Raw genomic sequence first — 26,196 nt, 5'->3', positions numbered from 1 at the left:
TTTAAACAAAGGGATGTCAAGTGATAATTCCGGTGAGAGGAGGGGCATCACATAGAAAAAAAAAAGACAAATCTGAGTGTGAACATTCATGAGCAGTGAAAGCAAAGCAGTATGGGCTTGATACAGTCAAGCAGATGAATGCTCAAACTACAGAAAACTCGGGCCTATTTTTCAAGAGATTCATCTCTAGCAACCCTGGATGGGATACATACAGGTGTATTCATGCATGAATGCATGTACACATAACTCAGTTTACCTGTAGGAGTGCTTTACACAAGCACTTAATGTTCATTTTTAAATAGAGAAACTAGACACAGAAAGAAGAAAATGCCTTGCCCAAGCTTGTCCAGTAAAAATGTGACAGATGAAAAGAGAATGTGTGTTTCCTTGTTTCTCTTGCAGCCTTATGCCTTATTTGTGCTGATCAAAGATCTACAGCTGTAAATCTTTCTCAAGTTACCATTATAAGGTTTTTGACCTTGTATTAATCAGCAGATTGAAGAACTGTTTTTAATTTGAAAACAGTTCTAAACAGTTTCCTTAAAGTAGTCATACATAATATCAATGAACTAACAACTCGGGCCAAAACCCTTGAGTGTGTACTGGCATACCCCAGCATTTCTGAGTCTGCAGTTGCCTGGCAGCACTTTGTACTGCATGCCACCATTGGCTCTGGGGTTGCTTGTGGCTTTCAGACCACAGGTAGAAACCTGGTTTTGTAATATATAAATGTCCACGTGTTGTCTAAAATTGAAAATCAGCTCAGTAATCCCATCTTCATCATCTAGCTGTCCTTCTGGTATTCACACATACAACATGGTGTGAATAGTTTATACTTCAGGGATTGCAGTTTCCTTCCAGTTTTTCTAGTACATTGGAAAAGCACAAAGGGACAAACCTCACAGGCAGCAACAGATAGAATAGGGAGCTCTGGAGAGGAAGAAATTCTACAAATAGACTTGAGAAAAATCCTTTAAAACTTGATCAAAAATAAGGAAGTAATATATTTATGTTAAACTTAAAATACCCGTCCTTAGTTATAATCACCTGTTTAAATGCTTTACTGGTCCATATCCTAAAGCTCCATGGTTCTGTAAAATTTCTCTTGAAGTTGTTTACTCGCTTTCTACAGCTGCTAGTTTAATATATAGGAGAATGGCCATCCAGTGATAAAATCCGTAGGAGTTCTTTCAGGATTTTTTTAAATTTTATTTTAACGTTGCCTACAAGGTTGCAAAAACTGTTCAATGTGATACAGAGTCCTTATCACTGAGCACGTGTAGAAATCAAGGTTATAGCACACTGTGCAGGAAGGAGGGGATGCTCATAACATCAGGAATTAGTCACTGCTCTCCCTCCCGTCATACACATTATGTAATACTGCAGCAGCCCATCAGCTACACACCCTCCGGTTCTGAAAGAAATACAGGACGTTTTGGGATTCCCCTTTTGTCCACTATCTATGTGTAGCCTTACTCTGCTGTTTTGCATACGTGGTCTTGGAGTATAAAATGCTTTTGCCCCACAGGAGGGATACAGAGCAGGAGACATTAAAGGAAAGAAACTTTGACAGAGAAGACCATCTCCTAGCAGGTTTGGAAAAATCTCTCTCAAAAGCACGGTAAGACAGCACTGTGTCTAAGTGTTCAGTCTGCCATTCATTTACTGCAGCTCACAAGTGAAGTAATTATATGGCAAATTGTATTTTTTTTTCCGTATTAGCAGTGAAGTGTTGGAATCGCTCTCCTGCTCTATTTCCAAGCTGTCCTGCTGCTCTGAAAACTTTATCCCCCTTTTTGCTGATTTAAAAGTTTGTGCATGTAACAGTTAATATTGTAGATGTTATTTATAGAACCCTGTTGTGGAGAACACGAAAAGCAAGCAAATTCTTACTCTGAATGCCAGTGAATGGAAAATGTGAGTCTTCTCTCTTTTTTCTTTTTCTTTTTTCTTCTTTTTTCTTTTATTTGTCTTTTTATTTTTTATTATTTTTTATTTTTCTTCCTTTTTCTTCCTTTTTCTGTATTGTTGTTCTTCCTTTTTCTGTATTTTTATTTCTTTTTTCCTTATTTTTGCTTTTTCTAACTTTCTTCCTTTCTTTTCTTTCTTTCTCTCTCTCTCCCTATCCTTTCTTTCTCTGCTTTTCCTCTGTGTTTTATAAAAATCTATAGGCACACTGCAGCATTTTTTATTGCAGAATAGTAATTTAGATTTGTTCCTATTTTGTAACTGTAGAGAAATGCATATCACACATTATTTCTTTTACTTGGAGTAACAGACAAGTCCTAACACCTTACAGTTTCTGCACAGACAGTTGAACAGATTTACTTCTTGTGTGATTCTACAGCAGACAGCATCTTGGGAGCCCAGCAATATACTGAATTTTACTTTTACTGAAAAAGCAATATAATACATAATTTAAATCAGGAATATGTGGCAATGTATATTTTCTTTATTTATTTTTAATTTTTTGGAAACATCAGGTTTTTATTTCTGTTATGAACTAGATTCAAATGCTGAGGCTAATTCTGCTTTACCTAGCAATTTATTAGTTTGCTCTTTTTCTTCTGTCACACCTTCCCTAGTGCAAAAATCCGTTTTAGGATCAGAAATTAGCAGAAAATGTATGTCAAAATGAGTAGCATTAAACTTTGTACATTGTCATATAAATGCTTTATGTTACATTCAAATATGTGCTGTGTATATATATCTTACAAAATACAGAATTCAGAATCTCAGAATTCTATTTGTCTCTGGCAGATGAATACCTTGCAAAACATTTTGGTCCATTTGCAGACCAATTGTTTTTTCACTTCTATGTCAATAATACAGCAACATGTTACATCCCTTTTCCTAGCTAACATATAGTGGTGTGAATTAACAGAACATTTAACAACACTTAACAAACTTTTGAAAAACACAGAACTTAAAAAAAAAAGTGTCAACCATCTTTTTCATAGAAGTAAAGCATGCAGGTGGTTTTCTTAGACACTGATCATTGCTGTTTTATGCAACTGGGTGACATCTGAAATTCTCTTGCCAGTATTTTAGAATAACACATGGCTGCAGCATTACACTGACAAAGAGAACTGTTACTTTTAGTATCACTACTCTAAGTGTCAAGCAATTTTCATTTTTAAAAACAGGACATTAATTAGATCAGATCAGTTAGTCTGGTGAGTTTCTGAGTAATTTTAAAGGGAGTTACCTTCTTAGTTAAAAACTGACCTTGCTGTGTTTTTTCCCTCCTCAGAAGTGTTCCCACATCACACAAAACAAGATTTCAGCACTGTGAACTAAAATCATAAATAAAGCATACAAAATGTTGTGCCCATGGCAGTTTGTATTCAAACCTCGTGCTGCTAAGAACCACTCCTTTGAAGAGAAGGATATCAATAATAACGTGGACAAAAACAGGAAGATCCATGGGTAAGATCTTTGTCTTTTAATGGTTTCATAGTTTCTCTTTCCATTGGGAAGGAAAGATATTAAGTGACATGGGTTCTGGAGAAACCTGTAGTGTGTTTCCAAAGCGGTAATATTAACCAAAGAACAGTTGTCCCTGGGGGTCACTGGGTGGTGTTGACTTAGTAATGTACATTAAAGCTTTTGTGTCTAAGTTATACAATCATTGAGGAAATAAATCATCTTGCTTTCTCTTTCATAGTTTTTAATTTATTTGGTGTGTTATAATGGTTTCATGTATGCTAGGACTTAGGAGGCATGTGTATGCTATAAAAATCAGCAAAGTAATTGTTAATGCTATAATTGAGTTGGTAAAGTATTTCTGTGATACAATTTATTCAAGACACTGTATAAAATAAGTTGCACCTGCATATTAAAGTTCTCAGTTTTCAGGCTGTTATTTATTTCAGTTTTCTATCGCATACCATTTCTTTCTCTGCCTATTCTCTACCCTTTCCTGTCACTAGTCAAAGCAGTTGATATTCAAATGTGAAGATACATGAAGCTGACTAGTGGTCTGCTAGCTAAAACCCATCATTGCCTTCTCCAAACTAAGGTTTTGTTTGGAGTTTGTGGTCTGGATGCCTCCTGGGTGTTTTTGAACATCTTCTGAAACCTGATACCCAAATTAAAAAGTAGGAGTTCAGAAAGTGCGACTTGATGTGGAAAACAAAGGAATTTAATATAAAACTATGTTATTTGCTTAATGGGCTGTACACTGGACCTAGCTGAAATTTGCACACATTTCCCTGAAGATTTCAATCTCTTCATTTAATTCCTCTGAGAATTTTCTGGCTAGATCATAATCGTACTGATGTCCTTTGTTTAGCTTACAGCAATGATACCCAACCTTTACCATTGCAGGCCATATCTGTTGTTTTCCTTCCCACATAGTGATCTGGAAAGGGTGATTGTAGCTTTACTATTGACTTCTAGTTCACTCCAGCCCTCGTGCTGCTGCGAATGGTTGGTTTATTGACTCAGTACTTCTAGAAACAGCTCTGAGCATCTTCCTACCGATGCTGAAGGTAAAATTAACAAAAACTAAGCATGTTGCGTTATACTGAATTGTCTTTCTCTCTTTTAAAGCTTAGAAAATGATGATGCCAAGTTATATGATCTGAGCAAGAAGCAGACAGAGATGCCGCCTATCATAACTTCAGCAAAGGCCAGTGACGGGAGAGAGGTCCGTTTCTAGCGTCATTGGTTGATACTAACAGTTCACACGGGTTGTGCTTACTGCTCAAAACTTCTCAAAGTTCTCATGTGAGGATTAACTGTGCTTAGATGAGGTTAGGACTGCTGTGAGATCTTTGGGTGAAAGATCTTTTCTGAACAAAAAGGAGCTTTGGTAAGAGTTAAGGGAAAGAGGTGACCCAGTGGGGATTGGAGTGCCCGATTCCTTTATTCACCTTGGAAAACCCAGCCTTTAGTAACACACATCCTTTCTCTAAAATTGTCTGGTTCACTGTTTTCCTGAGACTGTGACTATATTGTATTAAGAGGCCTTATTGGAATTAAAAAGGTGTTTATAGTGGCAGATATTGTTTGGTTATTACAAAAATACTTCTTTTTTTTTTCCCATTTCATATCAAACTGTGGATTAGGTCAGTAGTTTTGTACTCAAATGAATAAACACACATTGGAGAAGATCACATTTATACCTAGTTTCTTGGATTTAATTTGTAGCATTTTAATGGTCAAATAAAATCAATAATGAAGCTTTAAGATATCTAATAGGTCTGAAGAGAGTACGTATTTTTACTTTTTCTCTGTCCAGAACCTCCCCCCAAATGGTATTAAAGTTTCAAAGCCAATATCAAGATGTCCAAGACATGTAAAAGTAAGAAACTTGGAAAATGGATCTAGCCTTCTCGACACGCTACACCTGACAGCAAAGGAGGTAAGATATGGAAACCTGAACAGTGATTTTTCATAACTTTGAAAAGATACAGAGTGCAACATTGTTTTTGACATTTTATTGGTTTTCAGGTTATCAATTGCCGGACCAAAGCCTGCCAAGGGGCACTCATGACCCCAAAGGGCCTGGTGAGAGGTACTAGAGATGGGCCAGTTCCACCGGCAGAGCTTTTACCTCAGGCAATAGACTTTCTCAAGCAGTACTACAATTCATTTAAAGAGTAAGCCAACTTTACCTTCATTTTTTGGTATAAAAGTCTCCTACCTACCTATCTACCTGCCTGTGAGACTACAGGAGTGTTTGGTTTCTTCACAGCTATCAGTAACTATCCCGTTGCATAGCATGCATTCAAAAAATAGATAAGGAGTACTAGAAAAGGTAAATAAAACTATTACTGCACTTCATATGCTATATCCACCAATCCCAGGTCTTGGGAATACAGAGATGGGCTCTGTACAGTGCGTTCCTCAGCCCCATCCCTCCTGAGTGTGTTACATTATAGTACGTTTATAATAAGCAGCTTGGTTAGGACTCTCTTACAGAATGTGACCTTCTGTTTTCTTAACATTGGATCTTAATGGGATTAGCTCCTACTGAGATCTGTCTTAGATGTGAATAATGTGGATAATGCTTTTTGTTTGTGTTGTTCCAAGTATCTTTTCTCTGTGTTCTTTTATTCTCTGTTTTGACTCTCAAGGCTTTAGCCAAAGATTGGAAGGCCAGTCTCTTACTTCTCAACCTTGCTCTGTGCTATCATCAACATAAGCTTACTGAGCATGCTGAGAGGGATGCTCTAGCTTCAGAAAAGAGGTTTGCGTTTTTGCAAAAATGGACATGATGCAGAGACGTCTTGTTGTAGGAAAAGCTGGAACATCTGGTTGAGGTCCAAGAGCTTGCAGTGACTAAGTTTTCACATGACAGGCTTTCAAGAGACAATTCAATGTTTTCTCATCCCATTATAAAACATTATTGGATTTTCAAAGGGACTCAGCCACATAATGGCTACTTCTTTAGACACTTTGAACTTTTATACAAACCTTTCTTCCATCTGAATCTTTCTCAAAGTCCCTGTCTTACACACAGGCTGTACTCACTTGCCAGCATACTACATTTGCACAGCTCTGTGTTTCTGCTCATGGCTATTTGATCACATTGATTTACACTATCTTACATGCTTGCCCTTGATCTTTCATCTTGTTGAAAATGTGAAAACTTTCAGACAGTGCAGGCTATTTTCATTCTATCTGTAAGCCAACAAAACAATTTTTGTCTGTGCTGTGATAAATATTTCCTAATGTTTTGACTTCATTCTCTGTTATCAAGCTAAAGAATTTTAGAGTTGGTTTCCCTGACAAAGGAATTGCTCAGCACTTCCTTTTAGGAATGAAAATCCTACTTACTTTGCTCAGAAGAGCTGTGTCCCTGTGAAAATAATAGAGCTTTGGGAGGACAGTCACTATTATCCTACTTCTGGGCTGAAGCTAGCGTGTTCTCTACTTTTCATCTACTTGTGTTTTGACAATTTTTTTCCAAACTGATCTAGAAAATCCAGATTTAAACTGAAAACTTACATAGAAAAGCTTGTGATCAATCCATGTATGTGTTGGGTGGTGAAAGGATGGTGTCACTACTTAAATTTCTAGTGTGTTAGTTTCTTCATTAGGCTAGTAAGTTCTGCCATTTGCACTCAATAAGGACAGTTCCTAAATTCTGAAGCCAGGAAAAATTCTCCTCGGTAGTCCTCAGTCAGACTCCTATGTACTTAACTCATCCCCTTACCTAGAATACCCCCTGCTTTTTGATAGAAATCTCGGACCCTAGACTGCTGCAATAGATAATAGCTATGTTTTGGGGTCAAAAGTGTGGTGCAGTAGAGGGGAGGTGGGGAACAGATGATGGTGACTTCTCTCAGCCAAAGCACAGTGAAATTGCTTACTTCATGAGGTAATGGATGTTTCCATAAAGGATAGAGTATTTTATGTTGACCAGAGAGCGTAGATTTATAACAGGAACAGGTTTCTCAGTGTTTATCCAAACTTGCCATACCTCAACCTACATAGATGCTAAGACCCTCCCTGGAAATTTACTCTACCTGCATTCTGGCAGATAAAATGAGTAATGTAAGTAGAAGTCTTCTCGTGGAAAAGGATGCTTAAAAGCTTTACAGCTTCAGCAATGCCTGTGCTCTTCTTGACCCAGAACATAAGGAGAGTGTCTGCAATTTAAATCAGTTTTGAGTAATGAAATCCTCATTGTTTTTTTTCATGGCTGTTTCCTGTTCAAAAGGCCAAAAATAGAAGAACACCTGGCCCGACTGGAAACAGTGACCAAGGAGATAGAAACAACAGGAACCTACCATCTGACAAAGGATGAACTGATCTTTGCTGCCAAACAGGCCTGGAGGAATGCACCTAGGTGTATTGGGAGAATCCAGTGGTCCAATCTACAGGTAACCTACGAGTCTAGATATTATGGGCCAAATAGTCATTTGCTGTAAATCAAAAGAATGTCCTTTACTTTGGTAAAATATGCCAGTTGCTTCAACTAAGGACTGCTCCCTCCTGTACATATTGTAAGTTCAACATTTTTTTGTAGTTTTCTGCTTCACAGTTGAGTAAAAACATGAACGAATGCTAGCATAGGAACCAACTAAGTCATGGAACCAAGTGCATGTCTTGGTCCTTGGAGGATTGTTACGTGTGAAAACGATGCATATAAGAACAATAAAAATTAACCTTTCCTAGGGGAGCTACAATTATTTGAGAAATACTGATTTTTCATTTCACTTTTTTCCTTAATCTTTCTTTTCCTTAACAGTGTAAGAAAAATAATGAGCTTACATCACTGTTTCAAAATCAGTATTTTTCTTCACCTTTCTTTTGGAAACATACAGGTATTTGATGCACGTGATTGTAAAACATCAAAGGAAATGTTTGAGCATATCTGTCGTCATATTCAGTATGCCACAAACAATGGAAATATAAGGTAGGTCTCTCTTATTTCATTTGAATTTTAAACAACAAAGATCACATCCAGATCTGCATTCAAAACTCTACATAAGGCCTGAAATGGTCTATCTAAGTATTTTGACAACTTGTCTCTGCTCTTAATTCTCCTGGGGCTTATATGTTCCTCTTATATGTACCATCAACCATTTTGGAATTTTGTAACTTTCACGTCTGATGTTGCAAAATCTTTAGTAATTCCTGGGGAAAAGAGATGATTTGAAGATTCAGGGAGGTGGATAGAGAGGATGAATTATTTTATTTCTAATGATGTTTATTTTAGAAATATAAAATAATTGCTGTTGGTAACAATTTATGTCTTAATAATTAGAATGAGTTTGATGTGCTGCTGTGGCGTAACGGGATTTGATTGTCTCTCTGGGCAGATCAGCCATTACTATCTTCCCCCAGAGGACTGATGGGAAGCACGATTTCCGTGTTTGGAACAGCCAGCTCATCCGATACGCTGGATATCAAATGCCAGATGGGTCTATCGTAGGAGACCCTGCCAGTGTGGAGTTCACACAGGTACAGTTTCAAAGACAGAATCATAACTGCTTTCCATCATGTCTAACCTACCTGTCTTTTTTTTTCCCTCTTGCATGTTTATGCAGAGTGGGAGGGAAGTGTGGCAGTAAGGAGTGAATGGGATGTTCTGCCCCACAGGTTCTAGGTGCAGGCTGGAGCAATAATTTCTTACAATCCTGATATAGAAATACTCCCCTCCATCTCAGAACAGGGTGAACTAATGCTCCCCTTAAGTCAGGGACACAATCAGTACTTGAATATGTCTCAACATTGTTTGAATGGGAAAGATAACCTTTATCACTTAGAATTTACCTCAGGAGGTTTTAGAGGGTTAACATTCTTTTGTCTTCAAAGCTGGGGGGGGACACACCTAAAAAAACCACCAAAAATGTACTTTCCTTATTTACAGTTGTGCATTGAGCTTGGGTGGAAGCCGAAATATGGCCGCTTTGATGTAGTTCCACTTGTTCTCCAAGCAAACGGCCAAGACCCAGAAATATTTGAATTCCCGCCAGAAATTGTCCTTGAAGTGCCAATGGAGCATCCAAAGTAAGCACACAAGATTTAGATAATTGCATTTTTGCCTCTGCCTCACCTTGGCAGGTTATTAGTCTGCAGCTGTGGCAGTCACTTCATGAGTTCTTTGTTGGGATGAAATTATGGTAAATTGTCCTGAAAGATAAAATGCCTGTTAGAACAATGAAATGAGATTTAAATTAAGGAAGCCAATAGCAATTTTGTTGGAAATCTTTTTTTCCTCAATCATATTCAGAATTTAAAAAATAATAATTTCTTATGCCGGTGTAATACACATGTAAAACATGGCTGCACTCATAAAAAAGTGTTTATTGCCTCTCTCTCTGTTTTTTTCTTCATGTTTGCTTTTGGAGTGGCCTGCAGATTGCAGAACTCTGTAATACTGTTCTGCAATTGCTTTAGCTGGCAATTCCCTCATTGTAAACAAAAACTGCTATGAGCTTTTGCAGACCTTGCTTCATGGGGTCGTTCCTTCTAGACATAGTACTTTTTCTCTTCCTGGACTTTTCTGGTTAATGCCTAAAGGAGGAAAAGACACAGGAAGTAATAAATCAAAATGCTTGTTTAACAGGTATGAATGGTTTAAGGAGTTAGATCTGAAGTGGTATGCGCTGCCTGCTGTTGCCAACATGCTTCTTGAGGTGGGAGGCCTGGAATTTACTGGGTGTCCTTTCAATGGCTGGTACATGGGGACAGAGATAGGAGTGCGAGACTTCTGTGATGTGCAGCGATACAACATCCTGAAGGTAATCTTCTGAAGTAGAAGTGTGTTGATCTGTGAAGGGAATGAACTTGGTGGGTGGAGCATTTTTGAAAAAGAGACGCTATCAGTCTTTACTGGGTTGGGTGTTGTATTTACATCACACTAACACTTCAGTGCTAATCTGACACAATATCCTGACTATTGTGGGACATCTTGAATTTCTGCCAAGATTATGACTGCCAGATTGTATGACTGTTTTTACAGTGTTCTGACAGTATCTGTTGCAAATACCTGGCTGGAATGGTGAAACTGCAACTGTAAAAAAAATGTAGAAAATGCTGTCCAAAGGAAGTTCTTCCCCAATTTTACCCTGAGTCCTGCTGATTCAGGACTTTTGGTCTCTGATTGTACATTTGTCAGAGGTATACTTATGTCAGTTCCAGTCTGCTGTTGACAAGGCAGTGGAGTCCTGGTTGTTAGCTGCAGGTCTTGGGCACCTCCCCAATAGAAATGAATAATGATGACTTATAACCTGATACTGCCACTTTTTAAACCATTTAGTCCAGGAGAGAACCACTCCCTGCTTCACCAGACTGGATTAGCCTCAACAACCAGAATCTCAAGTCTTTCGGCTGCCATAACTTTGCCCAGCATAAGATTGACTCTTCCCCCTTCCGCAGTACTTTTTCCTACATATTAATGTGATGAGGTGGAGAAATCATGAGGTCGAAGTCCAATGTAGTAAATCTGCTTTTCGCTTTTCTCTCTCTTTTTCACATTTAGGAGGTAGGAAGAAGAATGGGACTGGAAACAAACAAACTTTCATCGTTATGGAAAGACCGAGCTGTTGTAGAGATAAATGTGGCTGTGCTTTATAGCTTCCAAGTAAGTCAATAAGAGCAGTATCTGGAGAGGCACCGAATATTGTGTGTCCCTTTTTGTTTTCACTTGTAACAGCTTTATACAAATATAGTGCTAGTGGGCTATATTGATGACCTCGGTGGAGGTTATCAATGTAATTCCGATAGAGTTATTCTTGATTTACACTTGGGAAAGTAGAGGAATCCGTATTTCCTGTTGTTGTCAGAAAAAAATATCAGGTGAAGGCAGAAGGGAGAGAAAAGGAAGTTAAGAGCAAGATTGTTCATCTTCTTAATACATATGTCTAAGTGTCAAAATCTATGTAAGGCCATATTTTTAATGGCTTTATATATCTTTTACACATATATATTTCATGTACAATTACAGTTCATTTAACATATCATAACAATATGAAAAATGGGTAAAAAATAATCAGGGGCTTTTCAGCATGCACTTCCACTGCTGGAGAGGTAAAATGCTGATGTTAAAAAAAAAAAAACAAAAAAAGAACGTAAGAGTCCTTAATAAAATGTCCACCTCAATCTGTATCTATATAATAGTTGCTGATAGTAAATATTTCCCAGCACTGTATAAAATCCTTGACATATTAACCAAAGCAAAAAAATTACTGTATCAGGAAGAAAAGCAGAATGGACTTTTTAATGTATGTCTGTCTTTTTGCAATTATTCTAGAAACAAAATGTGACTATCATGGATCATCACTCAGCTGCTGAGTCCTTCATGAAATACATGCAGAATGAGTACCGTGTGCGAGGAGGCTGCCCGGCTGACTGGGTGTGGATTGTACCTCCTATGTCAGGGAGCATAACCCCTGTGTTCCACCAGGAGATGTTGAACTATGTCCTCACTCCCTTCTATTACTACCAGGTACACATTATCAAAAAAAAAAAAAGATTCTAGTAGACAACTTCAGCAGTGCAGATGATAATACGGGACCTGAAAAAGTCTGCATGAAAAACTCTGGTTAATGAAAGTTCACTAGAGAGATTCATAAATAGCCAGCAATATCTATTATACTGTGGAAGGTTATGTTAGTTCTGTTGAATTCTCAAGCTGTAAGTAAAATCCAATTTAATGCTACAGAGACTGATCCTATATTTGTATACAGTGGATTGTATGTACAGATTCTATTCAGTCTGGCCCTTTCAAAGATATACAAATTGTGTATTTGTTATTTTACATTTCTTACCTGAAGCTTAACTTTTTTTTTCAAGGTGGATGCATGGAAAACACACATCTGGCATGATGAGACACGGAGGCCAAAGAAAAAAGAAATAAAGTTTAGCATCTTGGCAAAGTAAGTTGTTCAAATAAGAGCCTTCATGCTTTTGTCCAGCTGTTCTTTTCTCATGATATGTCTGTTCCACTTTTTTTAAAAATAATTATTACAGTAGGGACCACTTGAATTGTTTGAATCAGACTTAGCTGTCCACAGTTCAGCAATACTCATATCTAAGATTCTTTTTCAGGGCTATCTATAGTGTATTGCTTCTGAATAATCTTCCAAGGAAAAGCCATGCTCAAGATCAGTCTTTCCTAGCTTGTTTGTGAATCAGTCTGATTAAAAATAATATGTGATTTTTTTTTTTTTCTCAGGGCTGTACTCTTTGCATCTTCACTCATGCGACAAACAATGGCAGCCAGGTCCAAGGTTACTGTAATCTATGCAACAGAGACTGGCAAATCTGAAACACTAGCCAACAATCTGTGCAGCTTGTTCAATTGTGCCTTCAACACTAAGGTAAAAAAGTATAAATCATCCACGCTAAATGGAGGAAGAAGTTTGGCTAGTTTTATCAGCTTCTGCAAGCTTTTTTATTCTCTAAACCTGTTTTGAATGTCCGGTAAATATAAGTTGGACTAGAACTTTGATTTTGTATTCATTTAGCATAATGCCTTGTAAATTTGATCCACAGTCATCTGACAATCACAGAGATACCTAATGCTCGTTCTTAAGTCTGCTAGCAATTTCTTATGAACTTTATATCTTCCAGATTCTGTGCATGGATGAATACAACATCTGTGACCTGGAAAAAGAAACACTTCTTTTAGTGGTTACTAGCACTTTTGGAAATGGAGATTCTCCAAACAACGGAAAGGTAATATTCACCTCAGAAGCATATATGAGGCTCAATTCAAAGACTGAGACCAAAGACAACCCTTTCATTTGTCCCATGTACTTGAGTAAGATGTGCATCAGGGTCTCACTTCTGTTTTAAATCAGAGTATTTTTCTAACCTTAAGTATTTTATTAATTTTTATACAGACCTTGAAGAACTCCTTGCTCACCCTGAAATTGCTGAGAAAAAAAATTAGGTAAAAATACGTTGTTATTTGGTTTGCATGTGATTGAGTCCTTTTGCATTTCATTTAGCATAACATAGTGATCTTACTTTTATCTCCTTCTGCAGATATGCTGTGTTTGGTTTGGGGTCCAGCATGTATCCAGAGTTCTGTGCCTTTGCTCATGCCGTTGACCGAAAACTGGCCCAACTAGGGGCTTCTCAGCTCACTCCAGTAGGTGAAGGAGATGAACTCAATGGGCAAGAAGAAGCCTTTCGCACATGGGCAGTCAGTGCATTCAAGGTGACTATATAAATAGTTAGCTCATCGTTTAGTTCGTTCATTCATTAATTTTATTTCAGTATGCACTAGCATCCCATAAAAATTGGGGGAAATGAAGGAAAATAAACATCTGGATTTATATCTGCATTTCGAACTCCCCTCTTTCCTACTGCTTGCCTAAGTTGAAGAGGGAACTGGGCCCCTTTTCTATTATTTTTTAACATTCACATAAAGTTCCATGAAACCTTTTGGATAGTGGGATGCTCAGTATGAACAAGGGTGGTAGCATCAGATATCAGAATTTTTCGAAGTAGATAATTTTTTTAGCTACACTGGTATAGAAGTGGAACCTTACTGAACTCACTGAACCCCCATAACATCACTGAACTCGACAGAATCAATAGCAATCTGTGAAATTTGTATGTTCCCATTAGGATTACAACAATGCTAAGAATTTTTTTTTTTACCATGAATAGCCTTATTTTTCTCTTTTTTTCTAGACTGCCTGTGACATTTTTAACATCCGTGGGAAAAACAGTATTCAGTTGCCTGAGATATATACCTCTGATGAAAGCTGGGATCCTAAGAATTACAGGATAGTGCATGACTCTCAAACCATGGACTTGGCTAAAGGTATTATCTCCCACCTTCCACTTCCTCTGTCCATTTTGTTTCAGATAGGTCTGAATTGTAAAGGTTTTCTAGAAGTGATAGTGGTCCTGCTAGATGATAGAATTCATATAACAAAGTACAGTGGTCAGAGAAAAAAAGACATTGGTTTACACGAATAAATCATTATCTTTTCCAGTGCAATAACATCAGAACACGAGAACTGGCACACATTTTGACCACCCCAGAAGAACAGAAGCTGAGATGAACTACTTTTAGTCAGGGAAGGCATGCGTATAGGACACATAACTGACTAAAAGTATATTGCATTCTAGGGCGAGCATGGTTCAGTTCTTTTATGTATATTATTTGAAGACATTTTAAACAAACCTAATCACAAAATTGCCATGAGTGATGTCCTCTTTTCTCAACAGCACTTGCAAACATTCATGCCAAGGATATAATTCCCATGAAGCTGAAATTCAGACAGAATCTTCAAAGTTTAAAATCCAGGTACGATACCTCATTCTTCTGAATATTGTAATACTATGTTTTACTAAAATCTTAAACATCTGAAATGCCTGGTTATAAACATCTTCTCCCCGCAGTTATTAAGAAATATATATGAATTTTATACTGTCATTAGTAGAAGTAGATCATTATCACAAGACCACAAGAATACGTACAGTCTTAGCTCTGATTTAGATATAGTGACTTCCCAGTAGGGTCTCTGGGAATGTAGGGAACTAAATAACTTTGTGATATGGCCCTTCGATACCTGCTAAATGTGGAAGGTCATGTGAATGGTCCCGCTCCCTTCCTTGGTATGCTGCATGCCAGGCAAATGTTTACTTCATTTAGGGGGAAAATTGCCCCTTAGCAGAAAAAAAAAGAAAAAAAAGGAAAAGGTATAGAGCAAGAAGCTGCTGTGTTCAGTTGTACTGCAAAGCAAGCTGAGACAAGACAATACACAAAGAAATACAAAAGGATAATCAGTGCTAACATCTGTCTTAGAAATAGCATACATGAATGGCTCTTCAACATCCTCCAGTAGGTCTCTTTCACCCCTGTTCTAAATACAGTCATCTTATGGGAAGTCCTCTGAGCTGGTGTAAGATGTGAGCTATTCAGTCTTCGGTAGAGCTGCACTTCCTTTCATTGGCTGATTGCAGGCGCATTTATTCTATACTGGACAGATCACGCAGCACTTCAGCATCTTATTTGTTTTGATACAAGTACTTCAATAATATCTGTACAAGTACAATACTGTCTGGCTATTTTTTGTTTAAGTCTCCGTGAAGTACTAAGCTGATCTGATAATTTTGTAATGAACACAAGTAAGCCCTTGCCAACTGTCACTTCAGATTTATTCCTGTTCTGTGCAATTCAAGGGAAATCCTGTCAACGTAACCAAGATCTGTCTGATATCTTTTTTTCCTATATCTAGTCGTGTTACCATTCTAGTTAAGCTTTCCTGTGAGACTAATCAGGAAGTGGACTACCTGCCCGGAGAACATATTGGGATTTTCCCAGGCAACCAGCCAGAATTAGTCCGTGGCCTCATTGCACGTGTCAAGGATGCCCCTCCAGCTGATCAGACTATCAGACTTGAAACCTGCACTGGTGGTAAGTTGGTTCTCTCTAGACAAAATAACAGAGGTGTTTGACAGATGTCTCTAAAATTCCTGAGAATTTTTATAGACTGAATTTGATTCTATTATTCTTTTCTTAAGTTTCAATAGGATTTTGCTGATGCTTTTAGTTATTATTACAATTCTCAATTCTGATTTTGCATACTCTGGCAGTCCGTGGTAACTTCATCAGTGTTCGCAGAGTTATCTTAGGTTGACACTGTTTGTAATTCAGTTGCTAAATTGGCCATGGACTGCAATTAAATTAATCAACTGAGCTTGCTTATTGTTGCTACATATCAGAGTCCTAAAATAGATTTACATGTCATGACCATCTTTTCCATCTTAGTGGGAACAATCTGCTAAATCATAGGATTCTGACACACAGAAAGATGATTTCCTCAAATGAAAGACTTTTAATTTTAAAGTGGTGTTTTGTTATCATGCAATTCTCTGCATCAGATCCTCCCCTTACAAAAAGTTTGAACCCTCACATTAACCTCTTTTCAGAAGAGCCCTGTGGTCTAGACCTGCTTCAACCTAGTCTGAAGTTGTATTTTGAAGGACACTGAGTTTTGCAAAGCTCTACAGCTGTCAAATGCCGTGGGAATTGCCAAATGTTCTTTTATTTCCCTCATTTCCAGGTGGCTACTGGACAAGTGACAAAAAGATTCCAGCCTGCACACTCCCCGAGGCTTTGACATACTTGCTTGATATCACTACTCCACCCTCCCAACAACTGCTAAAAAAACTCTCCCAGCTGGTAACAGCGGAAGCAGACAAACAGAGACTGGAAGTTTTATGTCAGGTAAGTGTTAGGGCTAGATTTATGTTAGAAGTGCTGTAATCTGAACCATCTGATGCCTTTTTACTGTGCAGCAGAAGCCTAAGAAATTTTTGTAGTGACGGTGTTTGATTTTTGTCCCTCTGTTACATGCTCCGTGTGCTTGTAAAACCAACCACAGTGAGCGAAAGGGTGGTCTTGTGTCTCAATTTGGGCGTGGGAATCGAGATTTCTTCAGATCTTGTATTTCCTGTGTGGTTCTGGGTGGGTCGTTTTGCCTGCCTGTTTCTCTTGTCTGTCTCATGGTGGTTTCTGATGATACACCATTAAAAGACCTTACAGTTTGCAGGTGGAGGGGTTGGAGGGGAGCTGGTAGATATTTTTGTCAGAGAGTTTGGTACCATGAGAGTAAGAAGGATGTCGCTTTAAGTAACCAGTGACTCATAGGTGTGGTAAGCACTTGCTTCTCCTGCTGGGTTCAGCAAGGCTCAGTAGGTATCAGGACCTGGGCCCATACAGTTTGTGGATAGCTCATAGCAGGAGGCTGAGAAACAGATTCTGCTTCAGTTTACTGAGAGAGCTGCTATCTGAGAAAATTATAGCAGGTATTCTGTACTTCTGTTTTCAAAAATTAAACAATTTCTTAGAAAACCCTAGTATTGGTCTAGGCAAAGTTTTGAGAATTTTCAAGTTGATTTGCCTGCATATTTAATTGAATATAAAGCAGGAATCTTATAAATAAGTGACACTTCAAATATCCCTGCTCTCCTGAACTCAGCATGACCTGGTAACATTGTGATGGTGGCCTTTGGCTTTTAGAGCACAGAAGAATACAATAAATGGAAGTTTTACAATAGCCCGAACATCCTGGAGGTCCTGGAGGAGTTTCCTTCTGCTGAGATCTCAACAGCTTTCTTACTGACTCAGCTGCCATTTCTGAAACCCAGGTACTATTCTGTCAGTTCCTCCTGTGACATGACACCCAGAGAGATTCATCTGACAGTTGCAGTCGTAAATTACAGGACAAGAGGTAATGAATTGTTGTTTTGATTTCTCTCCTAATTAAATTACATTTAGGCTGCATTGTGGTTCAGAAAAAACCTGTGTCTGCCATATGGTGTGAAGCATATCTGTAACAAAAAGCTTGTATTGTGATACATGCAGAATAGTATACTGCAGTGCAGATGTTCATACTGTGTCAGGATTTGCTAAAATCCTGCATCATCATCAGTGTATCCTTGTTTTATAAATCATTACTAGATATACACTTGTTTAAAAGCCACATTTTTAAGTGTAAACTGCTTTTTTAAAAAACAGAGAGCTTTTGATTACTGACAGAGGTATTTCCCTTTGCTCTGATTAGATGGACAAGGGCCTTTGCACCATGGAGTTTGCAGCACATGGCTGAATACAGTAGAGCTCAATGAAACAGTCCCATGCTTTATACGCAGGTGAGTGTATGACAGAGAAAAGAAAAAAAAGAAAAAAAAAAGACAGCAGTTCTTAGTTCAGCTTCTTCAGTGTTTTTTTTTCCATCATTTGCATATGATTATCAAGTGACTGGTGAGTGCCAGTTGGAATATCTGAGTTTAAGAAGAAAGGGAAATCCCTGTCCTCCAGAGTTGAGACCTTTTACCATGTCTTATGTTGAGTAAATTCATAAATCATTAGAAAGTCCTGAAAGAATCCTATTCATACGACACCATCCCCACTGTCAGCATATCCACTATAGAGCAAGTAAAGCTAAGGAAACAAGAAGCAAGCATCACCAAATTAAGCCCGGTTACTGCTTTCAAATTGGTAACTTAAGCTGTGCTGCTGAAAATCATTCAGAAAACTGACACTGGGAAGTCAGTCATAAACTAATTACCTAATTAACATATTTTTGCATTTTAGTGCTAATGGATTCCAGCTCCCGGAGGAGCCAACCAAGCCGTGCATTCTGATCGGCCCAGGAACAGGAATCGCTCCCTTCAGAAGTTTCTGGCAGCAGCGTCTCTATGACTTGGAAAACAAAGGTACTTATGGGGATTGCCACAAGGGGGAGGCCATAACTCGTCCAGCAGCAGAAGACATCCCCAGTCCTCCAAACAAAATCTCCACAGATGGAGACACCCAGAAGCATTAGCCAAGTAAACGCTATAGAGATTTGTCATCCCAAGACTGATTGAACACTGCACTGAAACAGCTAATCCATCCCACTTGAGACCGTTCTGGTGGTCTTGAGGTATTTGGTCACTTGGAGGGAGCAGCCTATTACAGAGTCACTAAGGTTGGAAAAGACCTGTAAGATCAAGTCCAACCATCAACCCAACACCACCGTGCCCACTAAACCATATCCCACAATGCCACGTCCACACGTTCCTTGAATACCTACGTTTCCTTGTAAATACTGTCTGTTCAGTGACTGCCCTGCGCGCTCACACAGGCCACAACATGGAGAGGAAATGCCTTTGCCTGCCTGTATCAGCCCATTTGGGGAACCTGCTTCAACAGGTGATTCCACGTAGTTCTCCAAGGGCTCGGGCAGGTTCAAACCTACTGCAAGACCCTAAAATCAGAAGCTGTCACACACAGACACACACACACTCCCCTTCTCAGGTGTTTAGTGAGAAAGGCTAATTAGAAAGTAGCTGTATAGACAGCTGTACACAGCTAGTTACTGTGACAATGGGGCCCTCTGTGGGAATAGTCATAGGGGATAATAGGCTTTACCAGGAAAGACAAAAAACTTTCCAACGTTTGATTTCAGGGATCAAAGGTGGTGACATGACATTATTGTTTGGCTGCCGTCAGCCAGGCATGGATCACATCTACAAAGAAGAAACTGAGGAAATGAAGAGGAAGGGAGTCCTGAAAGACGTCTATACAGCTTACTCCAGACAACCTGGCCAAGCTAAAGTAAGGCTGGTTCCTTTCTTCTTTAAGGGTTGGCTCCTTTCTGAATGGTCTCTCAAGTTAAGGTTTGGGCTCTGTTTAACAATGTTCTTTACAAAAATGTTATCATTTTGCTGCAGTGTATTGTGAACAAGTGACAAAAGGCCCCACTCCTTCAAAATAAAGGACAATCTCACTGTGCACTTCAGTACGAGCAACCTGTATAAATATAAAATCCTCACTGCCATATAGAGAGGCATAATAGACATATAATCAAAACTTTTAAGTGCAAACAGCCTTTGAAACCAGAAGCTGGAACATTTTCATAAACCTTAAATTTTGCAGGATTTGATTAACCCATGAGTTAGAAATGAGTTGGCTCTGATGATTTGTCACCATTTCAATGACACAGTGACCCTGGAAATTAATTTTGCTTAGATGAAATCTTGATTGGAGAAGACAACAGTGCTTAAGCTATCCTCTTTTTAGCTATCCTACTCTCCTGGCAAGTTAGGAGACTTCAGCAGTTGTAACTGGTTCTAAAGAAGAGTCTTAAACTGCTCTTATTTAATCAGGAGACAGGTCTAGGCTCCAAATCTGGGGATTTGTAAAGACAGCATGAAGACATTTTTCTTCTCCTTTGCTGTGGTGCAACACACAGCTGGAATAGATAGGGCATTTAGAACCTTACTACATAGAGCACCCTGAATTTAGATAAGCCAGTAGCCAAAGCAGCATTTAAGAAACCTTGTCTAATGATCCTTTTTCTGTTTCTAAGGTCTATGTTCAAGACATTCTTCAAAGCAAGTTGGAGACCAAAGTGTGCAACCTCTTGTATAAGGAGGAGGGGCATCTGTATGTCTGTGGAGACGTACGCATGGCCAAGGATGTTGCGCAGACTTTGAAAGGGATGCTTGCAAAAAACCTGAACCTCGATGAGCAGCAAGCAGAGGAGTATTTCTTCCAGCTAAAGGTATGCCGTGATATGCAAGGCATTCTTTCCAGTCAGTGTTCCAGGATGGGTTCCAGAAGTCTTAAAAGTCACACTCAAGATCTTGCGGGCTGCCATGAGCTTCTTTTCAGCAGAATGCACAAGGAAAAAAGCTTTAAGTGATCAGCGTAGTCCACCCACCATGATTTCAAATGCAGTTTCTGTTCGGTTAGGGTGTAAGAGTGGCACATGATGTTCTCCTACATCTACCATCTACCCCACTGTGTCCCTTTGGGTCCTGGACATTAGCTTTGCAGGGTGTCTGGAACATCAAGAGTTTGAGACTTTATTGTACCAATGAAGGAAAGTGAGTTTAAGAAATTAGTGGGCCCATCACTGACAACCCCGTGCCTGGGTCTGTTGGCTTTTTAGGACCCTTTTGTTAGCAGAACTCGTCCTGGAGCACGTGTGTCTGGGATTCAGATAGGTTTGTTTTATTGACAGTAACAAAAGTCTACTATCAGAGAACCAGTCATACGAATGCAAGACCTTTTAGTTACTTAACTGTTATGTAAAGAGGAGCTAGCAGTATTTAATTAATCTCTTGGGTTTCCTTTCTTTTTTTGCAGAGCCAAAAGCGATACCATGAAGATATATTTGGGGCTGCATTCCCGCATGAAGTCAAAAGAGGTCTAACAGCTTTGCAACCCACAAGTCCAAGAACAAATCAACTTATGTTTTAGACAATACTTGCACATTTGTTGTTATTTTCAAAAAACAAGGGGTCAAATCCTCTTTCTTATACATGTTAAATCATATACATGTATATGATTGTAGGATTTGACTTTTAAACCTCAGCCTTAATTAAGAAAAATATTAAATTTAACTTTTGTTGCTATTTATTCTGAGACTTCTTTTAATAGATTATCTTAAGAGTGAAGATGCAAATTATTTTTAATACTGTCTATGCTAGTATAAATCTGCTATTTTTTGTAAATATAAGGAAAACTTAGAGTTTTTTACTACGTAAGCTAGACCTGAAATCTTTTTTTGAAATTTATTGTTTATGTTTGTGAATTTATTTATATCAGATTTTTTTACAGTGCATATTATCTTCACTTTAAAGCAAGTAAATGGATGGTTGTGTCACGTGGAAATGTACAGTCACACACCTTGCTGAGTCTGAAGCAATATTTGCAAATGAGATAATAATATAATGGTTCGTAAGTGGAAATACCTGCTGCATACACTTCAAATGTATGTACATGAGGAGGTAGTAGTTTGGAATTCTGCTTTGTGTGATTCGGGTACTTGAACCTGAATTGTTGTTGTTACAGAGCCTATGGCAGTACGGTTCAGAAAATTCAAAAAGCACTTTGTACATTTGAATTCTATGCTCTGATTCACTTGATTTGTTTGTAATAAAAGATGCCTTTATATTGAGACAAACGAGTTGTTGTGGATTAAATGTACCTCTTTTTGCTATTGGCTTCAGCCTAAAAATGCAGGGGTAGGTAAGTAGGTTCTCAGGTTCCGGTGATGTGGGTTTGGGCTCTAACCAACACTCCTTCCGTAAGTAAAGAGCCCATCTCCAGGAGCTACGCAGTCTGCCTAAGATTATTTCTGAATTTTTGTTACTGCCAGGGAAGTGTGAATGTGCACATGGACTGTGAGATTGGATTGCAAACTGCAAGAATATAAAATAGCAATGAGAGGAATATATTTTGCCCTAATTATATTTTGACTTTGGCTCTTTCTATGCCTTGCAGTTATGTCAGAGCTTTTACTTCTTTCTCTAAAATTACCAGGGCTATATGATGATACTAAAAAAGCTTAGGGTGAGATTTTCCTCTCATCCCTTGTCTCCAGGAGCTGGAATCTGAGGAAGGAGGAGTTGAGACTCAGAAGTCAACAGTGCCATGTATGTAAGATGTGTTTCACACGTGCTTCAGGACAGCCTTAGACATAAGATCAAAAATACAGCATAGGTGAAAGAATGTGGACAGCGATGGCAGAGAACAGGATGCATCAGACAACAGCTACAAAGAGAGTAAAGGACAGAGGAGGTTTCTGGCAAGTATGGAGACCTGATGGGCACCTAGTGTATATGCTCCGTCAGTGTTATTTCATACTTTGTTTAATTGATGTTTTCTGATTTTAGATTTTTGGGGTGGGATGGAAGTGGAGCAAGGTAATTGCACTTCCCATTAAGAAAGTTCTCCATAAACCCAGGGCTCACCGAGTTCTAGACTTCAAATGAGTCCAACAAAAGTAGGAAGCAGAAGAAGTAAGTTCCGTATTTCAGAGTGCTAATATGCTCCGTGCCCTTTTGGGAGGTGCATCACTGCACTACCCATTTTCCATGCACATGACTAAATAGGTGAATTTCCTTGCTAGGATGCTTTCTTGGTATCTCGGGTGTCTTTTCAAAGTAATCGCTTACTTTAAAGCATTACCATAATCCTTTATAAATGCTTGCTTGTGTACTAAAGGACCATAGTTCACTTGCATTTGGAGGGTCAGAAACTCAAAAAAAAAAAAAACCACGCTATTTAGAGCAAGTTGAGAGCAGACTGGGGTGCCCTTCGATAATGCCACGTCCTGAAGATGTGAGACACCATTGAAAACTGCCAGCCAGAGAAGCAAGAACATCTGTTCCTGCATGGGCCTCTGACAAACCAGAGCAAGAGGCACTAGTGTTTGTGTATCAGCTCAGAAGTTGTATGACTTTCCAATTATGTATTCTAAGTTGATGAGGCAAGTTTTATTGGGGCACCTTTTCATCTTAATTCCACCATTGCAAAAATTTCCCCCTAGCAGAGAGGTGAGAGGGCAGTTAAAGGAAAGGATTAAGAAAAGCAGAGATCTGTTTTAATTCTTTGTGAATTGATTTTAACTGGTCCCAACTGTAAGGTAACTTCAATTGCAGCACTGCTCTGAAGCTGTGTATAATTACTTTTTCTACAGAAGTAAATGGGGAAGATAAAAAGTGCAGATGTTAAGGTCAGTGGATAATTATTCTATTCCAAGATAAAACCTGAAACTTCATTTAAGAAACCAGATACAAAATATACCTTTTAAAATCCTGAAGATGATGAAATAGCCTGTTCTGCAGTTTATTAAAGTGTTCATTACAGCCCCAAGTCAGTAGAGGATTTAAGCATGTGCATTAGTTTAAGCACTTGAGTAATGCTGCTAGAGGCAGAGGAACTATTCTGGGCTAAAAGTTACTGAGATGATTATGCACCTCGCTGATTTGGGACCTGACTGAGAATTACAGATGAACACTTTCTGAAGCAATTAGTGGCTTGTTTCATTAACAGTTAAGCCCGACTTACATGGCCATAATGGATTTCAGTGTTCAAAACAGGCTGCATGCCAAGGCGCTGAAATGCGGACCTTTTTCGTAGCCTGGCTCTCTAGCCACTTTCGGTTGCTGGTAAAGTTCCTTTGTACACTCAGACTCACCAGGTAAACTGGCCCAGCTAAACTGCAGGTTGCCATGGAGAGTTATCAGCCCCCATGCTAGTTGGGTATGTCATTGGGCTGGCAGCACAGATACACTGACTGCTGCCCTATAGCCCACAAATATGTAGCACTCGGCCATATGAATGCGTTTCTGAAATTTGTTGAGCAATCTAACATTGATCACAATAACAGTCCATATATACTTTTAGCCTGTTTTTAAGGAACATCTCTTAACTTAAGCTGTTCCCTTGAGGAAAAGGAAAGGACTATGTGGATAGGATACACAAGTACATTATTGCATAGCTGAGCAGTAACAGAAGTTGAAGCCTTGCATTAGGGTAAACGCTAGGAAAACTTAAGTGCCTCCAGTTGAAGTGGCTGCCCAGCCCGCTGGTGTTTCTGCTGCGCTGGCTGAGCTCGGCGCAGTGTGCGGAGGGGAGCGGGGTCTGCGGGGCCAGGCAGGTGTGACTGATCAGCTGCTGCCCGGCAGGGTGATGAGAGACACCTGAGCGCCGTGGGGCAGAGCTGTGGAGGAAGACGACTGCATGGTGGTGAGGTGCAAGGCTGACGGACTCTGGGACAAGGAAGGCAGAATGAGTTCAGGTAGGTGAAAGGCTTTTTTTCTTTTTTAATTGAAATTGATATATTATAGCTGTGCAGAGGGGTCCTCCTCCCTGAACGTGTATTCTGAAATAGAGGGGGGGTCTGGGTGGGTGGGAGTCTTGCCTGCCCCAGTGATCCTGCTGGGAAGCCAGGCTTGGGCCCTGAGGAGGGGCTTGAACTGCTGCCTTCTGTGCGCAAGAACAGGCTGAGCTCTGAGAGAGGATGAAACCGATGTGTTGTGTCCAGCTTTCCTAGGTCTTGCTTCAGTCAGCTTGTTCGTAGCCTGATCTAGGTATTGTGGGTTGTTATTTGGTGCCTTCTCTGAATGAACCACCATTTCTGTGGCGGCACTGCGATGTTCCTGAGTGCTGGGAGGAGCGTGGAATAACTGGGAAGGTCCAGCAGGGCTGGTAAAATGGTTCCCTCTGGTTTTAAGTAGAGTGTTACGCTGCAGCTGTCTGGAGCTACAGATGGTCTCTGTGCTTAAATTTGTCTCTGTTGAGATGTGAATACTGGTTGCTTCAGAAGGAAAGAAGGGGGGGAAGCTTTTCTTGTCTTTCAGAGAGAACAAATTTTTGCACTAGTCATCAATAAAAGAGAAATATTGTAAAAAGGCTCTTAAAAATCTAAGAACATGACCTAAATAGGAGTACACTGTATTGTATAAATCATAGGTTAAAAAGTGTTTTTAGTCTTTCAGCAGGAGACAGGTATTTGATTTAAGTTTTTCCTAACAAAATGTGCTTTGACAGACTTCCTAGACGTCTGCTAATGTTAAGTGGTGTCTTACTGTGATATATAATGGCTTGTCAAGCTGTGCCTGGGGTCTTGTCTCTAAACCAGAGCCTGGGTCACAGGAACATCTCCAGTCTCGAGCATATGTACCTGCTGCAGACTGGGAGCCCAACAAGTGCAATCAGACTGGTGGCCACCTTGAAGCATGGGACGTCACAATAGATCCAAATCTATAAAGAGGGAGAGAGCGGTGGGGAATGCTGCAGCAAATCTTCTGGGTCAGAGGGAAGTGAAGATTTAACAGGGGAAGCAAGAGGTAGACAGTAATCGCAAACCTTCCCGTTTGTTAAGTCTCTGTGAAGTTGTCCTGTTAGTCGTTATGCTAGGGCTGACACGTTCAACAGGCTGGGTTGTGTTCAAGGACTGCAGCTTTTGCGTGTAGCAGCAGAGAAAAAGTTTGATCTGAGCCTTAACTGGGCCTTTGCTTTCCAGCTCCGTAAGTGACCCAGTGCCACTTGTGTCATCTGGCGGGTCTCAGGTAAGGCTCGGCGGGCTGTGACCCGCAGCGGTCAGTGGGGCAGTTGCCACTTGTTACTAGAGCAGTTACTAACCTTTGGTTGCTTTGCTGACCCTGCCTCCAGCAGGGCTGGATATGAAGGGACAACAAACCATTGACGCTTGTCAGGTGTTGGAGGTTTTTACCCCATCTCAGAAAATGCCTGGCTGTTCCCCGAAGCAACAACAGAGTTCCAGTCTTTGTCCTGGTTAACAACGTACCTGCAGATACCATCTGCTCTCCTGGTCATGAGCTTGAAAAATGGCTGAGGGGCTCGCAGTGGGTCAGCTCTTGGGCTCTTCAGGCTGTTCCATCACAGCTGCCTCAACCCGAGGGCTGAGCTCCGGGCCCATCCGAAACTGAACGCCACTTTGGAAAGCCTCAAAACAGGGCCCC

At 39.6% G+C, this 26,196-nt stretch overlaps 1 protein-coding gene across 1 annotated transcript; it reads left to right on the top strand.

The window, feature by feature from the left end:
- The first annotated feature begins 1,605 nt into the window (after window positions 1-1,605).
- Window positions 1,606-21,600, top strand: NOS2 (nitric oxide synthase 2). Its single transcript, XM_059829465.1, has 27 exons — window positions 1,606-1,621; window positions 3,254-3,429; window positions 4,555-4,651; window positions 5,246-5,368; window positions 5,458-5,606; window positions 7,673-7,835; window positions 8,280-8,371; window positions 8,778-8,919; window positions 9,329-9,468; window positions 10,028-10,202; window positions 10,943-11,044; window positions 11,714-11,908; window positions 12,256-12,338; window positions 12,638-12,782; window positions 13,036-13,140; window positions 13,308-13,357; window positions 13,453-13,627; window positions 14,107-14,239; window positions 14,650-14,728; window positions 15,663-15,838; window positions 16,491-16,658; window positions 17,457-17,660; window positions 17,994-18,081; window positions 18,527-18,648; window positions 19,383-19,531; window positions 20,286-20,480; window positions 21,068-21,600. Exons 2-27 carry the CDS (start codon window positions 3,323-3,325, stop codon window positions 21,179-21,181), a joined length of 3,471 nt encoding a protein of 1,156 aa, XP_059685448.1. The 5' UTR covers window positions 1,606-1,621; window positions 3,254-3,322; the 3' UTR covers window positions 21,182-21,600.
- Window positions 21,601-26,196: the final 4,596 nt, after the last annotated feature.

This window comes from Gavia stellata, chromosome 25 (genome assembly GCF_030936135.1).
Source record: "Gavia stellata isolate bGavSte3 chromosome 25, bGavSte3.hap2, whole genome shotgun sequence".
NCBI lineage: Eukaryota > Metazoa > Chordata > Aves > Gaviiformes > Gaviidae > Gavia > Gavia stellata.
This window is presented reverse-complemented; position numbering and strand designations above follow the sequence as displayed.